Below are 20,789 nucleotides of genomic sequence, written 5' to 3'. Positions count from 1 at the left end.
AACTAACTGATGTTAGGCACAGGGACTATCCGGGAACGAAAATTGAAAAGTTGGAGACTATAGCTGTAATTTTAGAAAGTTAGGGACTAAAGGTGAAAAAGGGGCAAACTACATGGACTATCCGGGCATTTAACTCCATTATAAATTACTGACATTGCTATAGGTGATGAACATTGAGCAATGATGAAGATTTGAAGATATATATGAACCACTAAAAAGAATAAATTTAAACAATTACTATATACAGCAATACAACTTTTTGATATTATAAATGAAAAACTGTAGTAAAATTATACAAAAATAGTAGTAGAAAGATAAAAAAAATTATAACATAGAAGGAATATTCTTTTGAGAAAGGATTGGTACATAATGATTCAAAAAACATATAAATTCTCTAGTTGAACCACACTGCAAAATGTCTACAAAGTGGAATTTTAAGACCTAAAAACCATCAAGCAAGAATCATGAGTTAAGCTGCCCCAGAAACCGCGATACTATCTGAAGGCGGAACTGTAACGAAACGAAGAAGCTCCAAAGAGGACACGAGTCCCAGAAAATGTGACAGGATCGTGTTTGCACTCGCCTGCAATTATCAGATTTAAATAATATCATGGCAAAATCCTGCATCGCGGTTGTTATACATTTACTTTTTTATATAGTTTGAATGAAATGTAAAGAACATATATACCTGGACCAAGAAAATATCCAAAGCAAGAACAGGGCTACTCCCGGGAGATATACCCTTGTAATAAGGGTTAGCTGAGGTGGTGAGGGCCTTAGCCACTAGTAGTCCGACGGTGGCTTGCATCCCGAGAATGGCAGCCCCCATACCCAAAAGATTCAGGGCTACCCCATTTCTCAAGCTCTTTACAACATCAGCGCGCGGAGGAGCCTGAATAAAGTGTAGTAGATTTAGGAGTAGGGCTAAAAGGGTGTTTTGAGTTAGCCAGTGAAAAAACAAATTGTAGAAAGACAACTAGTTGTCACGGAAAACGAGTAATTGAATTCCTACATCCTACTACAATATCTCTACATGACATACAACACATTAAAGAGGCTCTAATTTACAACGCACTCTTTTTCTCATTAGATAATGCATACACAAGTACACAACAGGGTTGGCCACCAGATCACAATCAGTCCATGATCAGAATTTAGAAATTATGTATAATTGAGACATTCACATGCCCACAGCATTCATAGGGGCTTACTGAATGTAGCTACACAACGAAAAAAACTAGTTTATGTTTTTACTGCTAAATTTGTTGTCCCTATAAATCTATACAGTTAACGGTTAGGTCTTGGTGGGTTCAGTTCTGCTTTGTATGCAGGTCATAGACATAGTTTGATGACTTTGATCCACATGTATGTGAGGTGCGAGTTGTTAGATAGTGCTCCTAAATCGTTTAATGAATGCATGAAAGATATGCAGATTCATGAACGTCATTAATCATTTCCTACGCTAGACATAGAAATACCGAAGAAGCAGGCGAGCTTTTCGATGCCATGTGAAAGTCACGGTAGCACGAACATGGCCATGAACTCTTGCAAAGTTGTCAATAGCGATCGTAATGATCGCTATAGCGCGCTACGTAGCGTAGAGGTCTAGTGTCGCTATTAGGGTAGTAGCAATGGATAGCGAGAATAGCGACACTTTTTTTACATAAATAGCAATTAAATATAGCTATAAAATATCTAGATTTTAGGCTTTTGTTAAATATACATGTAAAGTAGCATATATACCAGGCCACTAGGGTATTATAATATATTATACATATAAAATATTTAAAAAAAAAATTCTAGTGTATCGCTATTTATCGTTATTCGCTATGTAGCATATTAGGTACCTTATCACTATTTGTCGCTATTCGCCATTAACAACTATGAACCCTTGGGATTTTTACGGAATGCTAGCTTTTTATGGTTCCAGACTGGACCAAAAACAGGTTTCCTATAATTTCTTGAACCTATGACCGGACCGTTGCTTGTATACTCGAATCTTTTTTACCAAATACAAATACTAAGTTGTATACACACAATTATAGGTTGTATTGTATATTAGTCGATATATTGCCAAAAGATAACCTAACAATGTGGCTTGTGAACCATATAATTATGCAATAAATTAAAACCTGAAACTGATGAAAGATACCTTTGAAGGGTCATTGGCGGTCTTCCGAAGCCTATCAGAAAGACGAATATACCCAAAAGACCAGAAAACCGAGAGGAAAGCAGCCACAATACCACCAGCAGTAGCATAGAATGTAGCTGGCGATGTGATTTTCCCAGTGATCACAACCGAAAACGAAAGAATGACCGCAGCTACAATTGTACACACAAGCTGTCCCCAAAACCCTAGGCTACCCAATCTCTTGAAATACCTTGAAGTACTCTCTAATCTCTTTGCAACCCACACAACAATTCAATCCACAACCATGAAAACCTTAGCTTTTGATCAGTGAAAGATGCTACCACTAGCTAAACAATTTCATAAACTACAGTTGAGAGTTGAGACTAAGACCACCCGTAGTGGGGGGGGGGGGGGGGTGTTTGGCGTTTTTTCCCTAAAAAAACGCCTATATACCACCCCCGGGGGCGTTTTCTTCAAAAATTGGGTTTGGGCGTGCTGAATTAAACGCCGGATCAAGATTTTGTTGGCCAATCACAAGTATCCTTCTTTTTGTTTGGCCAATACCTGTTTTTGATGGGTTTTTTTATTTAATTCTTTACACCCCTTTTAACATAATGCCCCACATCCCCACTACACCCATTTTAGAAAAACGCCCCATAATGCCCCATTGTTGATTGGACTACCACATGGGGCACAACGCCCATGGGTGGGGACCGTGGGGGCATTTTTTATGTGTACCACTATACATGGTCTAACTACACAATGTATTCACACAATTCATGATGAATTGTGATTTGAAAATCATCCGCTGCAAATACCAATGCATACATAGGGATTGCTCAACCTTTTCTAGAGCACCCAAAACCCAGGTTGCTATAAGACCGCGGGGAGTGGTGGCGTTGGTTGGGCGGGGGAAGCCAGCCAACGCTGGCTAAGTCACTCCGTGCCAGCGTTGGTGTTGGCATTGCCCTGCCAGCGTTGCTATTGTGCTTGGTGTGGGGCGGGGTAAGCTGGCTAGCCAGGATTGGACCTTCATTTTATAAATCTCAACTATTTAAAAAAAAAATCTGAAGTCAGCCAACATGGCTGCCCAACACCGCTAACCCACGCCGCTTCCACACCACACTTTTTTGGGGTGGTCCGGTGGACCCCACTATCGCCACGTGTCGAGCGAAGCCCCCAACCCAAACCCAAGCCCCACCACTCCCAGCAGTCTAAACCTCCACCTCAGCATGGCACATCAGATTTCGAACATCCCTCAAAAGCCCCATTTCTCACACAACACCATTAAAATTCAAATCCCATTCAAAGACTATATTAATATTTAATTATATGTGAGAGAGAAGCCCTACCTCAACCAAGCCCTTGTCCACGGACCAACCCACAAGGACCGCCTGACCGGTGGCCTGACTCCACCCACAACGCAAGGTGGTCCGCCACCTCACGGTCCGAAAATCCAGGCCATGCCACCAGGCATGCGCTGTGGATGCTCTTGGGCCCAAAGCAAATTCTAAATATGGTCCTTTTCATGACCTTTTTTTTTGCTTCGGCTCCTAACTCATGGAAATATGACTACAATACATGTGTTTGGTATACGAATCCTAAATTACACAAAATCACACACACGGTAGAGTAGGAATTCCAAGTATAATGATCCTTTGCTCTTTTTTTTTTTGTCAAAACTAAAAAATTAAACCAAGTTCAACCCTAAATCCCCAATCTGCAGCACTTTTTCTCACCAAGCCCCATAACACATAGCCTAATATGTTGACAAGTCCAAAACTTGCAGAACCATATTCAAATAACCGAAAAATGACTATATAATGAAGAAAACTAAGGCCCTTGACTGGTTGTTATTTTTCTATACAGTGGAGGGAGCCACCCTGTGCGTCCATGTTGAAAAACCCTAGGGTGATATAGAATTGTTAATACCTGAGTAAGTTTTGCTTTGTCGGAAACTTCACTGGCGGAATTGAAGGCAGCCGAAGGGAGATGATTAGGGTTTCTGATTTGATATGGATGAATAATGTGGTGCGAAAATAGTGTAAAGGAAAGCGGCGATGAATGAGTAGAATTGAGGGCGGAATGAGGTCGGTGGAGGTTGGATAGTGAGGGTTTGTTTACTGTCAACGGCGTCCACCGGAGTGTACTGCCACAACGACCTGCCGGCAGTAGAAAAGTTTGCATCTTGAAGCTGGGGTTGGGTATGTTTAGTACACACAGGGTGGTGTTGTAGGCTTCTATGTTCTCCCCTCCAAATATGGCTTTTTTTCCTCTCTTTTAGCTTTTAAAGTTTCTTTTTTTTTTTTCATTTTTTTTTACGGCGGACGGAATTAATCCCGAGCACTGTCGGAGCATTTACTGGGTCAAACGGAGTACTCCGATAGTAACCCGAGTCCACCACCAATTTTGGGGAAAACCCGGTAACCCACCCGTCCCTAGGCACGATAGTGAAATTACCGGTAAAACCCGTTTGTCTTAAGGATCGAACTCCGGTTTTCTTAGGTCTCCTATCATTGCCACCAATGCTTCACTATGCACCAAACGGGAATTGAACCTATATTTCCCAAGAGAAATGCAAGTTTTCCACCACTTGATTTAGAAATCATTGGCAAAATAAATACCAAAGAACACGAAACGTTCGGGTTCAAACCCGTCACCTCCGCTTCCACAAACCACCAAACAACCACTACACTACCTTATATTTTATCCTCTTCCTAAACTTGATTTGAACCCTACTTGATTTGAACCCTCAAATCGCATATCAAAGAAAACACTTTACCAAAGCTTTAGACTAAGTGTAGTGGATGTTAGCCTCCCATCCATGCTCACGGTCACATCATCGCTGACGTGGCACTCATTTTGCAAGCGATGGGGCATTTATGAGTCTTGTCACTATGCCGGTGGGGTGTGGAGGGGCGTGAAGAAGGCTAGGTGTTAGCCTGGCAACGCCTGAAGAGCCAGAGGAGTGGGCATGAAGGGAAGGTGAGGGTTTTGGTTGATGTGGCTCCGACACAGGTGTGGTAAGGCCGAATTGTCTGTTAGGATATCGGATCAGAGTAGGCTCAAGCGGAAGCGGAACAAACACACACACACACACTAGCAGAAAATAAAGAACACAAGAATTTACGTGGTTCGGTCAAGGTGACCTACGTCCACGGGTTGCAACTAGGGTTGGGATTTTATTTCTGAGGTGATACTAATTACAAAGGTCCTATCAACTATTTATAATACCCAAATTAGGGTTTACAACTTGTTGACCAAGAAAAGGTGAAATATGAAACAGGATATCAGGCTTAACAAAAATAGCGTATATGGTATCTGTTCCATAATTAGAGCATCTGTTAGAGCATCTAAACAGTATCTATTAGAGCATCTGGCACCAGATTAGAGCATCTATCATCTAGAGCGTCTATTAGAGCATCTATGAAACAGTAGCGCATCAAACAATAGAGCATATGCAGATGCTCTATTCTGTTCCTGCATTCCTGCAAAGCCTTCATATCTAACAATCTCCCACTTGGAGGCTTTGCATAAACTACAAAGTCTATCCAAGTAAACCCATCACCAGTTCCCAAGAACAAGCTAAGACTTCAGTCACACCCAAGCCACCTAGTTGCAACCACACCTCTCATCAAGTACCTGAGAGACCAGTTGAAGCTTCCACAAGCTCCAACCCAACAGTCTTATCAGACCCATTCTCTATCTCAACCGGCTTGCACGATCCACTAGCTCCAGAGATATACCGAGAATTAATACCACTCTCCAGTTTTTGCAAATTATTTCCAGGAGAGCTTTTTTCTTCAGTCGGAATCTTCGTCTTCAAAACCCAACGGTTCTTTGTGATTGTACCCGGAACACGACCCGTGCTCCCACTATCACCAAATCCCCTGACTGGCTTAAACTTAGACCCCCGACCACATTCAACTGACATCCCCAAAGCACCGGGATTCAAGTTCGCAAATTGAACCCTCTTCCGCTTACTAGATTCAGTGAACCAGACTTTATGTTGTACAGGGACGGCTACTCCCTCAGCATGTATCTCAACTAGATACAACGATCCTCGTCTCCTTCCACAGGCAATAACAAGATTTCCATCAATCACCTTCCACTTTCCACCACCAAACTTAACATCTAGTCCCTGTTTATCCAGTTGACTAACAGAAATAAATTTCTTCATTAAACCTGGAATTACCCTGACGTTCTTTAAGTTCCATGTGTGGCCCAGTGGAGTCTTCAGATTGACATCTCCCATACCCGTAACATTAAGAACATGACCGTTAGCTAATCGTACCTTTCCAAAGTCTCCTTTTTTCAGATTCACCATCGTCTCCCCGCTGTGCATGGCGTGAAACGAAAAACCAGAATCCATAGCCCAAGAATCTATAGACTCTTCACAGCAAACCAGTACGTCACCGTCAGATTCATCTGACACAACACTGTTTACATGCTGCTTACCATCTCTTTCTTAGGATCAGGGCACTCGTTTTTAACATGCCCCTTTTCACCACAGTTCCAGCACCTCACATTCTTCCCAGCTTTAGACAAGCTTTTCCCACGACTCCCACTGCTTCTGTTTTTACCTCTTCCCCTGCTAACACTGAGCATACCAGAAGTAGATCCTCCACTAGTGTTCCTCCGGCGAACGTCTTCACCCAAAACACAATCCCGGACCCGATCAAACTTTAAATTTCCAGTTCCAGCAGTTTCAGGGACCGTTGTCACAAATCCTGACCAGCTATCAGGTAAAGAAGATAACAAAACCACAGCCTGAGTGTCATCATCCAACTTCATGTCCACAGTTGCTAACCTGGACAAAATTGAATTGACTTCGTTAATGTGATCAGCAACTGAACTGTTAAACATTTCCCTCATCAAGAACACCCTATTACCGGCAGACGGCTTCTCATACATATTTGACAGAGCTTCTAACATATCACGAGCAGTTGTTTCTTTCATGATATTAAATGCAACGCTCCTCGTCAAAGCCAATGTAATTTTACCTCTTGCCTTTTTATCCTTTGAGTTCCAAATTGCTTCGGCAGCTTTATCCATTCCAGCAGGTTTTTCTTCCAGTACCACATCCAAATCGCATTCACAAAGCAACGCCTCTATTTGCATTCTCCACCAAGCAAAATCAGTACCGTTGAACTTCTCGATTCGGAACTTCCCGTCTTCAGCCATAGCAAACGAGAAAAACCAGAAAAAAACCACAAGGAACTAAGCAACCGAAACCTGAGCAACTTTCAATAAACCAGAAACCCGAAGTACCCGAACCAGCGACTTCTCCTGCAAACCCGAGCGTAAACCAGCAAATAACCAGGGTTCAAGAACCGAAACCCTAATCGCCAAACACCCCAAAACCACCAGATCCGCAACAGCAAACCCTACGGCGCAAACCCTAGACCTTACGAGCCGTAACCAGAGAATAGGTACGGGCCGTAAACAAGTCAGCGGCGATGGCAGCAACAGCAGATCAAGATCTCTCGTCCAGCTCTCTCCTTCTCCCGCGATAACCGTGTGAACCGTGTATTTTACTGAACCTTTGGCTATGATACCACTTGTTAGGGTATCGGATTAGAGTAGGCTCGAGCGGAAGCGGAACAAACACACACACACACACTAGCAGAAAATAAAGAACACAAGAATTTACGTGGTTCGGTCAAAGTGACCTACGTCCACGGGTTGCAACTAGGGTTGGGATTTTATTTATGAGGTGATACCAATTACAAAGGTCCTATCAACTATTTATAATACCCAAATTAGGGTTTACAACTTGTTGACCAAGAAAAGGTGAAATATGAAACAGGATATCAGGCTTAACAAAAATAGCGCATATGGTATCTGTTCCATAATTAGCGCATCTGCTCCATCCATAATAGAGCATCTGTTAGAGCATCTAAACAGTATCTATTAGAGCATCTGGCACCAGATTAGAGCATTCATCTAGAGCGTCTATTAGAGCATCTATGAAACAGTAGCGCATCAAACAATAGAGCATATGCAGATGCTCTATTCTGTTCCTGCATTCCTGCAAAGCCTTCATATCTAACATTGTCGAGGGCCTTAATCGGGATACACATAGCCTTATACCGCTTGGCTACAAAATCTTTTTGATTTTTCTTATTTAACTAATTTGTATGATATGCTTATATGTGTAATCAACCGAATTAATCGATTTGAAGCAACATTGTAACCAACCGTCATAACTTTATTTTTACTCTACTTTTACATGTGATGTGTTGTGTATCGAATAAGTTTTGTTATGCCTTTATAAAAAAATATATATTCTTTTTTTATTCTTTTTTATAATATAAAAAATGATAGTATTTTACCAAGACATCTGAAATCTAATCAGTAATTAAAATCAAAATATTGGTTATGGGTTAGGTTTTAACCCAGAACCAAATCCAACAGACCCCTGCTCACTCTAAAAGTTTGCATCTTATTACATTCACCTTACCGATTAAAATATACTTGAATTAATCCACACTCCTAACAAACTGCTAACCCAAATAACAAAATGACCTTTTGAGATTGGGTAGCGATAAATGAGTAGACGATGAAAGTGTTAATCTGTCCATACTCTAAGCTATAATTCCCTCCCAACCATTAAAAGGTCAAGACCATCCACCACACCAGGCTAACAGTCACAAGTAATTCACATATATACTCACGCCTTAAACCGGTTCTCGTGGAACATACGTGTCAAAAGACTTACAGGAAATCTAACAACCTCTAATAGCAAGATCAAAAAAGAAAGTAAAAACTTCTGAGATCTGTTGGCTTGTCGATTCTTTGATATAGATTTCACCAAATAGACCAGGGTTTGATCTTGCGTATCTGGCACAAGAAACCTGAATACAAATAAATGGTAAATAATAAGCACCAATTAACAAGACTATAAATGAGTACAGATTTTCAAACCATATTTGACGGTTCAAAAGATTTTGACAACCCCCTTTTGACACATAAAACACATTTTTAGCTTTAAAGCAAATTTAGCATCAGTAACTTTATTATAAATGTTAATAACTAAACACAACATTTAACAGGTGTTCAATCATGTAAAACATGATCCAACAAACCAATGTTGTTGAGACAATATCTTCGTTGTCTACACTTATAAAGTTTATTTTCTACCTTCTCCGTTTCAAAATATGCAAAACATATCTTAGTGACCGGAGCAGCCTCTATCTTATGGCTTTGAAAAGGGGATATAACTATTATACCCAAAATGTAAAAGTTAAGGTAAACTAGCGATACTTTATCTTTAGCGTAAGAAAGAACAAGCATGAGCAACTTGTGACAAAAGCACTCGTAAATTAGAACACACAGCTCAGATATTGAGAACCAGTTCAACACAAAGATAATTGCATGCTTACCATTGGCCTATTCGGTCTTCTTTTGCTTCTTTTGAGACACTGGAATGTTTTGCAATATGAGATCGACTTTCTTGAATACCACGCTCATGTTCTTGTGCACAACTATCAACTTTTCATCAATTTGAGGCTGGAATGTGTCGTATAGCAAAGGAACCGACAAACTAACAAGCACCCCTGATTTAAAATCAAAACAAACATTCGAGTCAAGACAAAAATTTCACGCTTAATGGCATTTTGGCATGCAAAATTCCACGAAAAAAAAAACAACTCACCAATATAAACCAGTGTAAGAAAGTTAAACAAACTACCAATAAAAGAAATCAACCATAATCCAACAGCAACCTAAACATCATAACCATATAAAGATTAACCAAATGCTCGCAAATCGAACTCAAAACCGCAAAACTTGAGATAAAAACTAATGTACCAATAATAAAGTTCTCAAGTTCCCATCAACCGCAATTTCATGTAAGGTTGCTAAACCCTTATTAACCCAAACTCGCATCTCATCCGCAGCAACAAGAACAGATTCTTCAGATATATCCAAATCCGGAATCGGAGGCAAAGGTCTACAATTAGATCATAATCATCATATACAATCAAATCAAAAATATTAAACTAAAGCACCAAAAACACACTCACCTATTCAAAAGAGACGCAGATTTGGCCCAAAAAAACAGAATAACAACCAAAAGCAACAAAGTATTAGCAACAAATGCTAAAAAGTTATATCCTGCTCGTTCGAACAGAAACCACATGACAGTTGAACCAATTAACAGCATAACTCCTCCGTAACATTTCCTCCATAGCAACGTATCCGCAACTGCATCACCGATTCACAGTATCTTAAATCGCTTATCAATCAATCAATTGATCGATCGATCGATAAATCGATCAAACAAACAGAAAAACGGGATTAGAATGAAATACAGTGGATCGAGAAGATCTGAAAGTGTAATTTGATTAGATCTTTGATTAAGATTGGTGAGTAATTAAAGAATGCGTACCTGCGCCACCTCCGAGAGCGTCGTAGACGGAGATTCGACCGAGTTCGCCCATGGCGGTTAGGGTTTCGTTTTCTGTTGTGGAAAGGGGAAGGAGAAGAAGGGGAAAGGAGGGAGATTTTTGAAGGGGGTTGGTAAGTTGGTGTGTAAAGCGTTTTGAAAGGTTTGTGTTTGCATAGATTGTAACGTGTGTGTTAATTAATTATTAAAATAGATGGCGTTTTGATCTTGTGATTGTGGATTGTGACTTGTACTCTAGATCCATCCATCAAGAAGGGGGAAGGTTCTATCAACACACCTACATTGAGTGATGTGTTTCAACCACCGTAACTATGTCGTCTAGGGATGGTAATGGGTCGGTTACGAGAAAATTTCGATACTTCTAATTTTAGGGTATACGGTGTGGAAAGTGGTAAACCCACTTTACCAATTGGCAAACCAATGCCAACATAGTTTGCCGAACACCATTTGCCGAAAAGGGGGCAAAATCGGTGAGTGGATGCCGATTCGGGAAGAGGGAGGGATGTGAGAGAGAGGGTATTGTGGGGTGGGGTCCAATCCAATCTCAACCAATCACATCTTTTTCCTTTTTTTTAAAAAAAATAGTTTACCACTTCACCAAATGTCTAAACCATTGCCAACATTTTAAGCATAGTTTACCACTTTGACATGGCACACCCTCATTGGTTGATTTTTTAGTTTGCCACTCAAAGTGTTTAACCACTCCCTACACCCTTATGTTTGATTATATAATTGTATATCTCATACTTGTTAGATACCGGTTACGCATTACTCAAGTCCGCGTGTAAATCTAGGAATAACAAGTATGGGCGTTTATGATATTATGTGGTATTAAAATTACATGTAGGAATGTGTGGTTAAAGAGTTAACTGTCATTTTCGATGTGGTTTGTCTAATTATGTTAGTTCAGACTAAATTTCAAAATTGTAACATGTTTGTCTCTGACATTCTTGAAAAATGTTACTTCAGTCCAAAAGTTCATGTCCGTTAATTTTCTCTGTTTAATGAGGGGTAAAAGGTCATTGTACATTTTTATTTGAGTTAACTGTCATTTCCGTCCTTGTGGTTTGTCTAATTATGTCAGTTCAAGCCAAATTTTATATTTGTATCATTTTCTCCTTAATTTACTTAGCCCCACCATCATCAACCAACGACCACTATCAAAGACACCAACCACCATCATCCCCAACCGACAACCGACAACCTGCAATCCACCTCCACCATTGCCCTTCATCCCCACCCGACCACCAAACACCATCAACTGTCTCCCACCTCCACCAAAATTCCCTACCACTAGACCATTGCTTTTTGCTACCATCGACTTCAACGTCGACCACCATTACTTTCACTCCCCACCACTGATTACCCACTCCCCACCAACTATGTTACCACATGCAACTTACCCTTCAACTACCACTATCCTAGATGCAAAACCTACACACTTTTGGAATTTTCGGTACCGGTTTTTACCTTCAAATACAGGTTCGTACCGGTGCCGAACCGTACTGTACCATGTATTTTCGACACCAGTACCCATTTTTGGGGATTTTCATCACCTGTTGGTACCGAGCCCATTCTTACAGCATACCTAACAACCAGCCCCTTCTCCGTTCACTACCAACCATCATCTTCCACCATCGAAATCCCTAGATCTATGTGAGTGTGGCAGTTGTGTTTTCAAGCGTAGACGGGTAGCCGGAAAGCCGAACTCTAGACATGTAACCATAGGCTCGAAAATGACATAAAAGGTCATATATGACAGTTAACTCAAATAAAAATGTACAATAAACTTTTTACCCCTCGTTAAACAATGAAAATTAACGAACGTTATATTTTTGGACTGAAGTAGCCTGTTTCAAGATTGTCAGGGATGGAAATGATACAAATTTAAAATATGACTTAGACTGACGTAATTGAACAAACCATAAGAACAAAAATTACAGTTAACACTAAAAACAATTTGAAATGTAGAATATTCAAATAAACTTGTTAACAATTATGTACTTTTAATAATTTCAAATTTATACAATATATTAATATATTTTGTTTTAATGCGAGTTTGGACGGATATCCATAAATACATTTCCCAATTGTTTCAGTTTTGTTGTTAGAAGATAGCCAATGCAAAGCATTTCGCTTATATGGATTTAGCATTTGAGAGAGAATGCATTGGAGGGGTTTGCGTTTAAGTGAAATATTATTGGGGAAGAATGGTGCATTTGGTGGGGGTGGTGGTAGGGCTGTTCAAAATGCTCGGAGCTTGCTCGAAACTCGCTCGGATTTAGTTCGGAAAAAGCTCACTCGATATGAATCGGTTTGAAAGTGAGCCGAGCCGGCTCGACTCGGTTAGAAAGTGAGCCTAGCTCGGCTCGGCTTGTGACGAGCCAAATTGGCTCGGTTTGGTTCCTTGGTAGCTCGGCTCGGCTTAGCTCAAATTATTTTACTTATAATATAATTTATTTTTATATACATATAATATATTACAAAAAAATGATTATTATTTACATGTATTTAGGCTTGTACTTTGATATTTATAACATATTTAAAGGTTAATTGTCGTGCTAATAAACAAATATTGTATTTATTTGAAATATAAAACTTATTTTCCGTTGTTGAACGTGATTTTGGCTTGTAATGTATTAGGTTGAACTTATTTTAAATATGTTCTTTTGAAGTATTGAATAATATTTTAGAATACTGAATTTTGAGAGTTGTGTATTAATTTTTTTATTTTTAATATCGAGCCAAACCAAGCCAAGTCGAGCCAGCTCGGTTTAAAACCAAGCCGAGCCCCAGCTTAGATTTTCAGCTCGGTTTCAAATCCGAGCCGAGCCATCTCGGTTTATAATCGAGCCGAGCCCGAGCTTGCCCTAGCTTGGCTCGGCTCATGAACAACCCTATGTTTGTTTTTATTATTTTCTTGATTTAATTTATTTTGATATGTATAAGTAAGTTGTACACTATAAGGTTTAGTGACTTGTATATCATTTTTTTTCCATTTCAATTCAAATATAGTAATCGGACAAAACAACAAAAAATGTAATGTTTTTATTTTCAAACATAAGTTTATTAATACTATTTTAATAAAAAATAATTCAAAGGTTAAGATAAGTTGATATTAATGTTCGTGTTTAGAAGTTTAATGTTTTACATTCTATCCCTTCCATTAGTTTTTGATGTGGGGGAGATTTCAAGTTTAGTTTATGTTAGTATTTATGAAAAAAAATGATAAATTTATGTGGCATGGACATTCTTGAAAAAAATAAAGGAATTCGATGGATTATATTCCAATTCCATCTCATACTCAACCAAACATGCTTATAAACATAATGAATTCCAATTGTAAGGAATTTCACGAAACCAAACACATCCTAAGAATCCACTTGAAATTACTTAATTCATAACTTATATTCCTCACCGAAAAACAATGTAATATTGATTCTCAAACCATACTTAGTTGGCTATTGACAGGTTCAGTAAGTTTATCAGGTAATAGATTCTTATGGTTAACAAACAGGCTAATCCTAACTGCTAACACATATTGAAAAGTATGTTAATATGTACGAGATCACTAGCCTAAAACATTATCAAGCAAAGTTTGGCTAACCATTTCAACCCCTTAGATTTTAGAATTTCCAACTCTTGATCTTAATCTGAGTATTCACATCTTGGGAATCAAAATCTGTGTGTGGGGTTTTTAAAATATAAAGAGTATAAAAAGTGGTTGTGAGTGGAGGAGAGAGAAAATGTTATTGTTCATCTATATATTTGGGGGGACACTGTTCACCCACTATAATTTTTTAATATATATTGAAAGTGGTTGTGAGTGAAGGAAAGAGAAAAATGTAATAATAAATGTATAAAACTATTATTTAATTGAAAGGAAAGAGAAAAAATATTTGTTTTTAGTGGAAATATATTGATATAGGAGTTGTTTTTTTAGTGGAATGTATGTATAAAAGTGGTGTGATTTCAAATACTTGCAAAAAAAAAAAAAAATGTAAAAAATGTAAGGTAACATTTCAAGTGTAAAAGTAAATTGTATTAGATCTTGTCAGAGCTGGCAATTTTGACACGAACACGATAACACGACACAAACCTACACGAAGTTAACATGTTTCGTGTTTAACCTTAACAGGTTTCGTGTCTATAACAGGTCGACATGCTAAGACTTGTCTAATTTCGTGTCATTTTCGTATTTAACTATTTCGTGTTCATGTCTTATCGTGTTCGTGTCTTAACAGGTCGTGTCCGCGTCTTAAAAGGTCGTGTTCGTGTCTTAACAGGTCATGCCAGACACGACATGACCTGTTAAGACCTGTTAAGACTTGAGACCATTATACAATACATGTTAGGACATGTTAATGGCTAAATATCAAACATGTAGTAATAGGTCGTGTTCATGTCCTAACATGTCGTATTCGTGTCTTAACAGGTTGTATGATACGTTGGTAATATTTTCGTGTCTTAACATGTTGTTTCGTGTAACCTGTTTATTATCAGGTTCGTGTTTGAAAAATCTGACACGATAAGATTTCGTGTCGTGTTCATGTTTACCTGTCTCGGGTTTACATGTTATCTTGTTTGGATCTTAACAGGTGAGGTTGACACAATATCTGTTGTTACCATTCTGGATCCGTGCCATCTGTCCTTCGAAGATTCACTTTTTTTTTTCTTTCTGTTTTTGATAAATTAAAATCTCAGTGGGTTGAACAAGGAACTGAAGGGATCGTGTATCGGAGATCGGAAATTTTGGCTTCAAATCGGAAAAGATAAGGAGGATGCTGCCAACCGGATCCAAGGGGCGAATGCCCTCTCGTGCTACTTCCCCCTTCCCTCACTACCTCCGTAGAATAGTCAAGGTTCCAATCTCTCTCTCTCTCTCTATCTGTTACATTTCGGTAGATCCAATCTCGTATTATCAATCAAACATATCATATCTAACTGAACTACTCCTTTACATCCATATTGGTGTCTACGTGGTTGTAAATTTCTCCTGAAACTGATAGAATTGATTTGTAGTGGACTGCAACTTTATTGTCACTAAAATTGGCTGTTTAATAAGGGATTTTGGGGCCCAAGAGATAGGGTGGGAGACTGCTAATTGTAGAAGATGAATTAACCATCTTAAGGACGATTAATATTAGAAACATTAGGATATATTCTGTTATTGAGTGAGTGAGATGTAACAACGAATTGTGACAAAATTAAAATCATGAGGATAGTTTTTTTTATGTGAAGTAAATTGGACATTATAATGACCAAAGGCATACTAATTATTAGTAATGGATGTATTAGATGTGTAAATATTATGTAATTGAAAGATCACTTTGTCTAACATATGTTAGGAGGTATGAATACTCACTTAACACTTTCTTTCTGAGCAAGGAGGGATAGCCTTGTTTCTTGTCGAAACTTATGAATATATACACAAGTTGGCCGGTTGGCTCATGTATTCCGAGTGTCGTTAAAGTAAGTAAAAAATGGTGACGTTTAAAGCTGATTGATACGTGTCGTTCCCCTCCCCCTTGATCTTATTGATCCCTTGTCACATTGCATTTAACCCACTTCCATGCACGGTGTTTACTTCATTTCCTTTTGTTACTTTTATGTCTAGAACAATTAGTATTTAGGTTAGACTGTTAGTAGATCTTGGGTTTAGTGGTTGGTAGTTATTTCCTTTCAGTACTTTACTTTATCGAGTCTTCATCTTCATGTAAGATTATTTATAGCCTCTATTGTCAAGGCTCACCCAGGTGCGTGCTTAGGCACAGCACGACCTTCTCACTTCGCTTCAAAAGCTCCACTTTCAGGTCCTCAGACGCATTTTTCATGCCAAGTTTCGGCCATAAATCATTTGAACAGGTCTGAAACAGTTATACCAGCCTTAAACAAACCTGAAATCAACTTAAAACAGCTTAAACTAGTCCTAAACAAGTCTAAAACATTTCTTAAACCCCTAAAAATTGTTTTTTTGTACTATGTGTCTCGCTTAGAAAAGCCCTGTTTAAGCGCCATGTGTTGAGGCCCAAGGCTCACCCTTGTGCCTTTGACAACTATGTTTATAGTCAAGTAACATTAGTAGCTGACTAGATGGGATTCTGGCAAACCATCAGTTGGTTGTGAAGGAGCCACGACCGCGTCAACGCTGGTTCCCGTTCCATTGAGTTTCACCGCTCGATCAATTGAGCCACACCGATCACCTCCGATAGGGTTCGTGGCTTCTTAATCTCTACGTTCAGATGAACTTCGTCGTTCATACCTGCAATAAAGTAGCTGACTAGATGGGATTCTGGCAAACCATCTATCTGATATGAAAGCTTCTCAAAACCTTCTGATAGGCGGCCATGGTAGTCGTTTTGTAATTAGGATAAAGCTTCAGATAGGTCATTGTATTTGGTTGGCCCAAATTTGGAGATTCAACTCGTAGGGCAATCCTATCGAGATGAAAGGACGTCAAGTTGACGTGATCACAGGCGTCCATCTTTTGAAAAGCGAAATATTGTTCGGCTTGGTAGAGCCAACCTTGCGTGACATCTCCCCTGAAATGTGGGAAGTTGTAGCTTCAAGTAGGGCTTTTGGGTATTGGTGTTGAGGATCAAGTCGCCTCCGTTAGGCCCTGATGAGGAACCGACCGACCACCCGTTGCCACTAACGACTCGGTTGGTTAGGGCTTGGAGGGATGTTTGAACTCCATGTAGGTTATAGCTCGGCGAACAACTTTTGGAATTCGGCATTGGTTTTCTTGTGAACTTCCATGTATCACGACCACTCTGATACCACTTGATGTGGATCAAAGACAGGATAGCAAGAGTACAGAAAGAAAGAAGGAATAGAAGAAGAGTTCTAGCAGCTTTTCAGGAATTAAATATGCATATCAAATACTACTGTTACCTAGGCATACACTACATTTTTTTTGAACGGTGACTTTCTTTTTGAGTGACCCAATGTCACACCGCCTAAACAGCGGCCCTAGCCAAGATCTGCCCAGACTACGTTGTCTTAACCGGGCCCGCGCTGGGTTGGTCAGACTTGGTTACGTCGTTCCCCCGGAAACCATACTGCCTCCACACGAGAAGCCTCGCTGAAGTAACAGCCGGATGAAAACCGGGGTGCGGCTCAGGATCGAACCCCCCTCGGTGGGTTTGTCACCATTATTACCAGGCATACACTACATATATCAACAAGATTGTGTGGTCTTTGGAGCCTATTATATATCCAACAAAGTTTCGTTGAGTTAGGGGTCTCACTAGGCACGTGTGTTTGTTTGTCTTGGTTTTAAAAAGAGCGAGGAGCTAGGGTCTAAAACCGAGACGCAAGGCGCAACAATACACCTCTTTTTTTATATAAACTTTTTTTTATTAATTATCATAGGTTTCTAGCATCAGTTACCCAAAATTCAAACATAAATAAGCACTGTATATGGTTTGATATATAAATAACCTATATGTACAACCTAAAAAGCTACATGTACAGCATTTTGAGGCACAAAACCGTCCCCGGTTTCCCATACGAAAGGAGCGCCTCAAGACCGTGCATTATGTCGAGTTTTTTGTGCGCTTTTTGTAGTTTGTAGCGCAAGCCTGTGCCGCTTTTGGTTGCCCTGCCCCTCAGGCACGCTTGTTTTTAAACCATGTTGTTTGTTTATTGATTTGGCAAAACAATGTGATTCAAAGCAAACTGAATGGGTGAAAAAGATTCACGCAATGATTTCAAATGATTGGTTTAAAAAATCGATTTTACTTTGGGTTGTATTTTGATGTTTATTTGATCTTCAAGGCGTATATACTATGAAGTAATTTGTTATTTCTTATTTATACATGTTCATGTTATTTCTATTCTGGTACATTGTAGTGGCAACAAATGGATATCGAATACACTTTCTGGCAAATGCTTCATTTATGCTCCTCACCAAAAGTTGTGTAAGTATCATTATAGCTTCGTGACTACCATTTTTATTTTTCGTTAAATTTGCTACTTCAAACTTTAACTGATGAGTATTGTCCCTGCATAGATTACCTTAATATTAATTTTATTTCTGGCTTTCTAATGATATTGATTTTACATTTTTCATGTGAATTATCAACTGGATAACAGCTATCAACACACCAAGTATCACAAACGTAAGTCCGCCTCTTTCTTTCTTCATTATTTTTATTCATATTAAAAAAATTGTTACTGTTATAATGAATGGGATTAACTCTTTAAATAAAAACCCATAAACTATTCTACTTTTTAAAACAGGAAGTTTATTTATATGTTTAGAAAAATGGTTCTGTAGTTGTGATGTTTATTAGTCTTCTTTCTCTGCAGAAACCAAGAACCAGTGGGCCCGTGATGATCCTGCGTTTGTTGTGGTTTGCATTCTTCTTTTGGCAGTTTCAACTCTAGCTTATTGTGCTACGTAAGTTTTAACTATCAATTATAGTACTCATTAAATAATAACCTATAAATAAACCGTGTTTCAGTTTTTTTACTGTTACGTTTCATTTTGTTTCAGGTATGATCACGGAACAGGACATGCTGTTTTTGTGGTTTTTTCTGTTATATGTTTCCATTATTTATTAACAGGAGCAGCTGTCGCTACAATTTGCTGGTAATAGTTTAGATCCGTTGCATTTAAAATAATGTACATGAATATATAATCTTATTATCTTTATTAAAAAATGCGCTGCAGGTTTTTAACAAATAATTATCTTCTGGAAGAAACTCCAAACAGTCATGTAGTAGAGCAAAGGGTTGAATGGCAAGCCTACCAACTTACTTTTCTTTTTTGTTTTTTTTTTTTTTCTTTTTCCTGTTTTTATGTTTAAAACAGACCTAAACATTTTTCTTTAGAATTAAAATACTAAGATTGTTTACGTTTTACAGGTTGTATGCATTTGATGTGCACTGTAATTCATTCTTCCCATTGTTTATCGTGTTGTACGGTAGGTGCAGTCTTGCATATTTTTATTTTTAATAAATATTAATTATTTAATTACCAAAATAATTTTAACTTTTTTTTATTTGTGGCAGTGTTACATTTTTTTCTATCACCTCTATTGGTAGCCCATGGCTTCATTCCACTTTTGCTGTCAAATGCGATTCTTATGGTGGCTGCATCTTACTATCACTATCTCAACTTTCTAGGTTACGATGGTAAGAACTCGTTGTTTCTAGGGGTATAAATGACTTTTTAACCCAAGTGTTCAAATATTGATTTTTGTGTTTGCAGTGTTGCCATTTTTAGAGAAGACCACTGTCTTCCTATACCCAATTGGGATCACCATCATTCTTACACCCTTCTGTAAGTATTGTTGAATTTATGCACAAATGTGTTTGTTTTGTATTTGCTTGTGATTATTAATTTTTGGGTTTCGGTTTGCAGTTATTTTAATTGGATTTAACCCTTCAAGATACTTTCTGAACATCTACTTCAGTCAATAGTCATGATGTTATCGGGTTAATGGCTAACTTTCATATGTTATAAAACGGGATCGTCGAATTGCATGAACTGAAGAAAAACAAGTGAATGATGATCATGATGGGTTCATATGTATACAGAAGGGAAGTTAGGGAAATGTCTGTGTATGGCTCTTTGTGGCCATTACAATAGAAATATGTGGTGAAATCTCGGCAAACATGTCTTTTCTTCATAATGATTTCTGTCGTATATTTCTGTTACAAGTTTGTTATTGCGATTTGGGCTTGGTTTTGGTTTCATGTTTAGGCCATATATATATAGAAATCGCAATTACCATTGGCGACTTTTGCCATGTTGGGGAGAGATCGTTGTTGCCAATGGCGAATTATAGCTTGCAATTTCACGTAGCACTTAAAAAAAGAAAAATGAAGAAATCGCCATTGCCTATAGCGATCTCTCAAAAGTAGAGAGATAGGTCGCGCGTGCCATTGGCAACTTCTTGTTTTTTTTTTCTTTTTTTTTTCAACTTTCTACAACCTACCTAACTTACCAGTGATGGCCAAGTGGTCGTCGATTGCAATGGCCACCACCCCCTTTTATCGCTCGTGCCATTGGCATCTTCTTGTTTTTTTTTTTTGTTTTTTTTAACTTTCCACAACCTATCTAACTTACCAGTGATGGCAAAATGGCTGTCGATTGCAATGGCAGTGCCCTTTGTAATTCATGGGGAAGATTTTACCCCATTGTAATGCATATAATAGTGGGGTGTACCTAAATAATATGTATGATTTATAATTAAAAGTGGGGTGTACCTTAATAATATATAGTTAATTGTATTTTTA

The 20,789-nt window shown here is 38.6% G+C and overlaps 3 protein-coding genes across 4 annotated transcripts; 1 reads left to right on the top strand and 2 right to left on the bottom strand.

Moving 5' to 3' along the window:
• Positions 1–242: 242 nt before the first annotated feature.
• LOC110884880 (protein TIC 21, chloroplastic) lies at positions 243–4,387 on the bottom strand. 2 transcript variants are annotated; one of them, XM_022132586.2, is made up of 4 exons: positions 4,064–4,387; positions 2,153–2,410; positions 689–892; positions 243–583 (listed from the first exon to the last, which is right to left on the bottom strand). In XM_022132586.2, the coding sequence occupies exons 1-4, from the start codon at positions 4,316–4,318 to the stop codon at positions 470–472; spliced, it is 831 nt and encodes a 276-aa protein (XP_021988278.1). In that variant the 5' UTR covers positions 4,319–4,387; the 3' UTR covers positions 243–469. The 2 variants fall into 2 exon arrangements, with proteins under 2 accessions (XP_021988278.1, XP_021988279.1); XM_022132587.2 differs by having other exon boundaries at positions 305–583; positions 2,153–2,401.
• Positions 4,388–8,770: 4,383 nt separating this feature from the next.
• LOC110884881 (reticulon-like protein B11) lies at positions 8,771–10,712 on the bottom strand. Its single transcript, XM_022132588.2, has 6 exons — positions 10,524–10,712; positions 10,159–10,339; positions 9,944–10,085; positions 9,789–9,858; positions 9,517–9,690; positions 8,771–8,988 (listed from the first exon to the last, which is right to left on the bottom strand). Exons 1-5 carry the CDS (start codon positions 10,573–10,575, stop codon positions 9,524–9,526), a joined length of 612 nt encoding a protein of 203 aa, XP_021988280.1. The 5' UTR covers positions 10,576–10,712; the 3' UTR covers positions 8,771–8,988; positions 9,517–9,523.
• Positions 10,713–15,143: 4,431 nt separating this feature from the next.
• On the top strand, positions 15,144–20,246 carry LOC110884884 (protein unc-50 homolog). Its single transcript, XM_022132591.2, has 10 exons — positions 15,144–15,403; positions 18,396–18,463; positions 18,639–18,664; positions 18,855–18,945; positions 19,042–19,137; positions 19,219–19,287; positions 19,413–19,471; positions 19,560–19,682; positions 19,759–19,830; positions 19,912–20,246. Exons 1-10 carry the CDS (start codon positions 15,323–15,325, stop codon positions 19,968–19,970), a joined length of 744 nt encoding a protein of 247 aa, XP_021988283.1. The 5' UTR covers positions 15,144–15,322; the 3' UTR covers positions 19,971–20,246.
• Positions 20,247–20,789: the final 543 nt, after the last annotated feature.

The sequence above is a fragment of the Helianthus annuus genome, chromosome 10 (assembly GCF_002127325.2).
Source record: "Helianthus annuus cultivar XRQ/B chromosome 10, HanXRQr2.0-SUNRISE, whole genome shotgun sequence".
NCBI lineage: Eukaryota > Viridiplantae > Streptophyta > Magnoliopsida > Asterales > Asteraceae > Helianthus > Helianthus annuus.
This window is presented reverse-complemented; position numbering and strand designations above follow the sequence as displayed.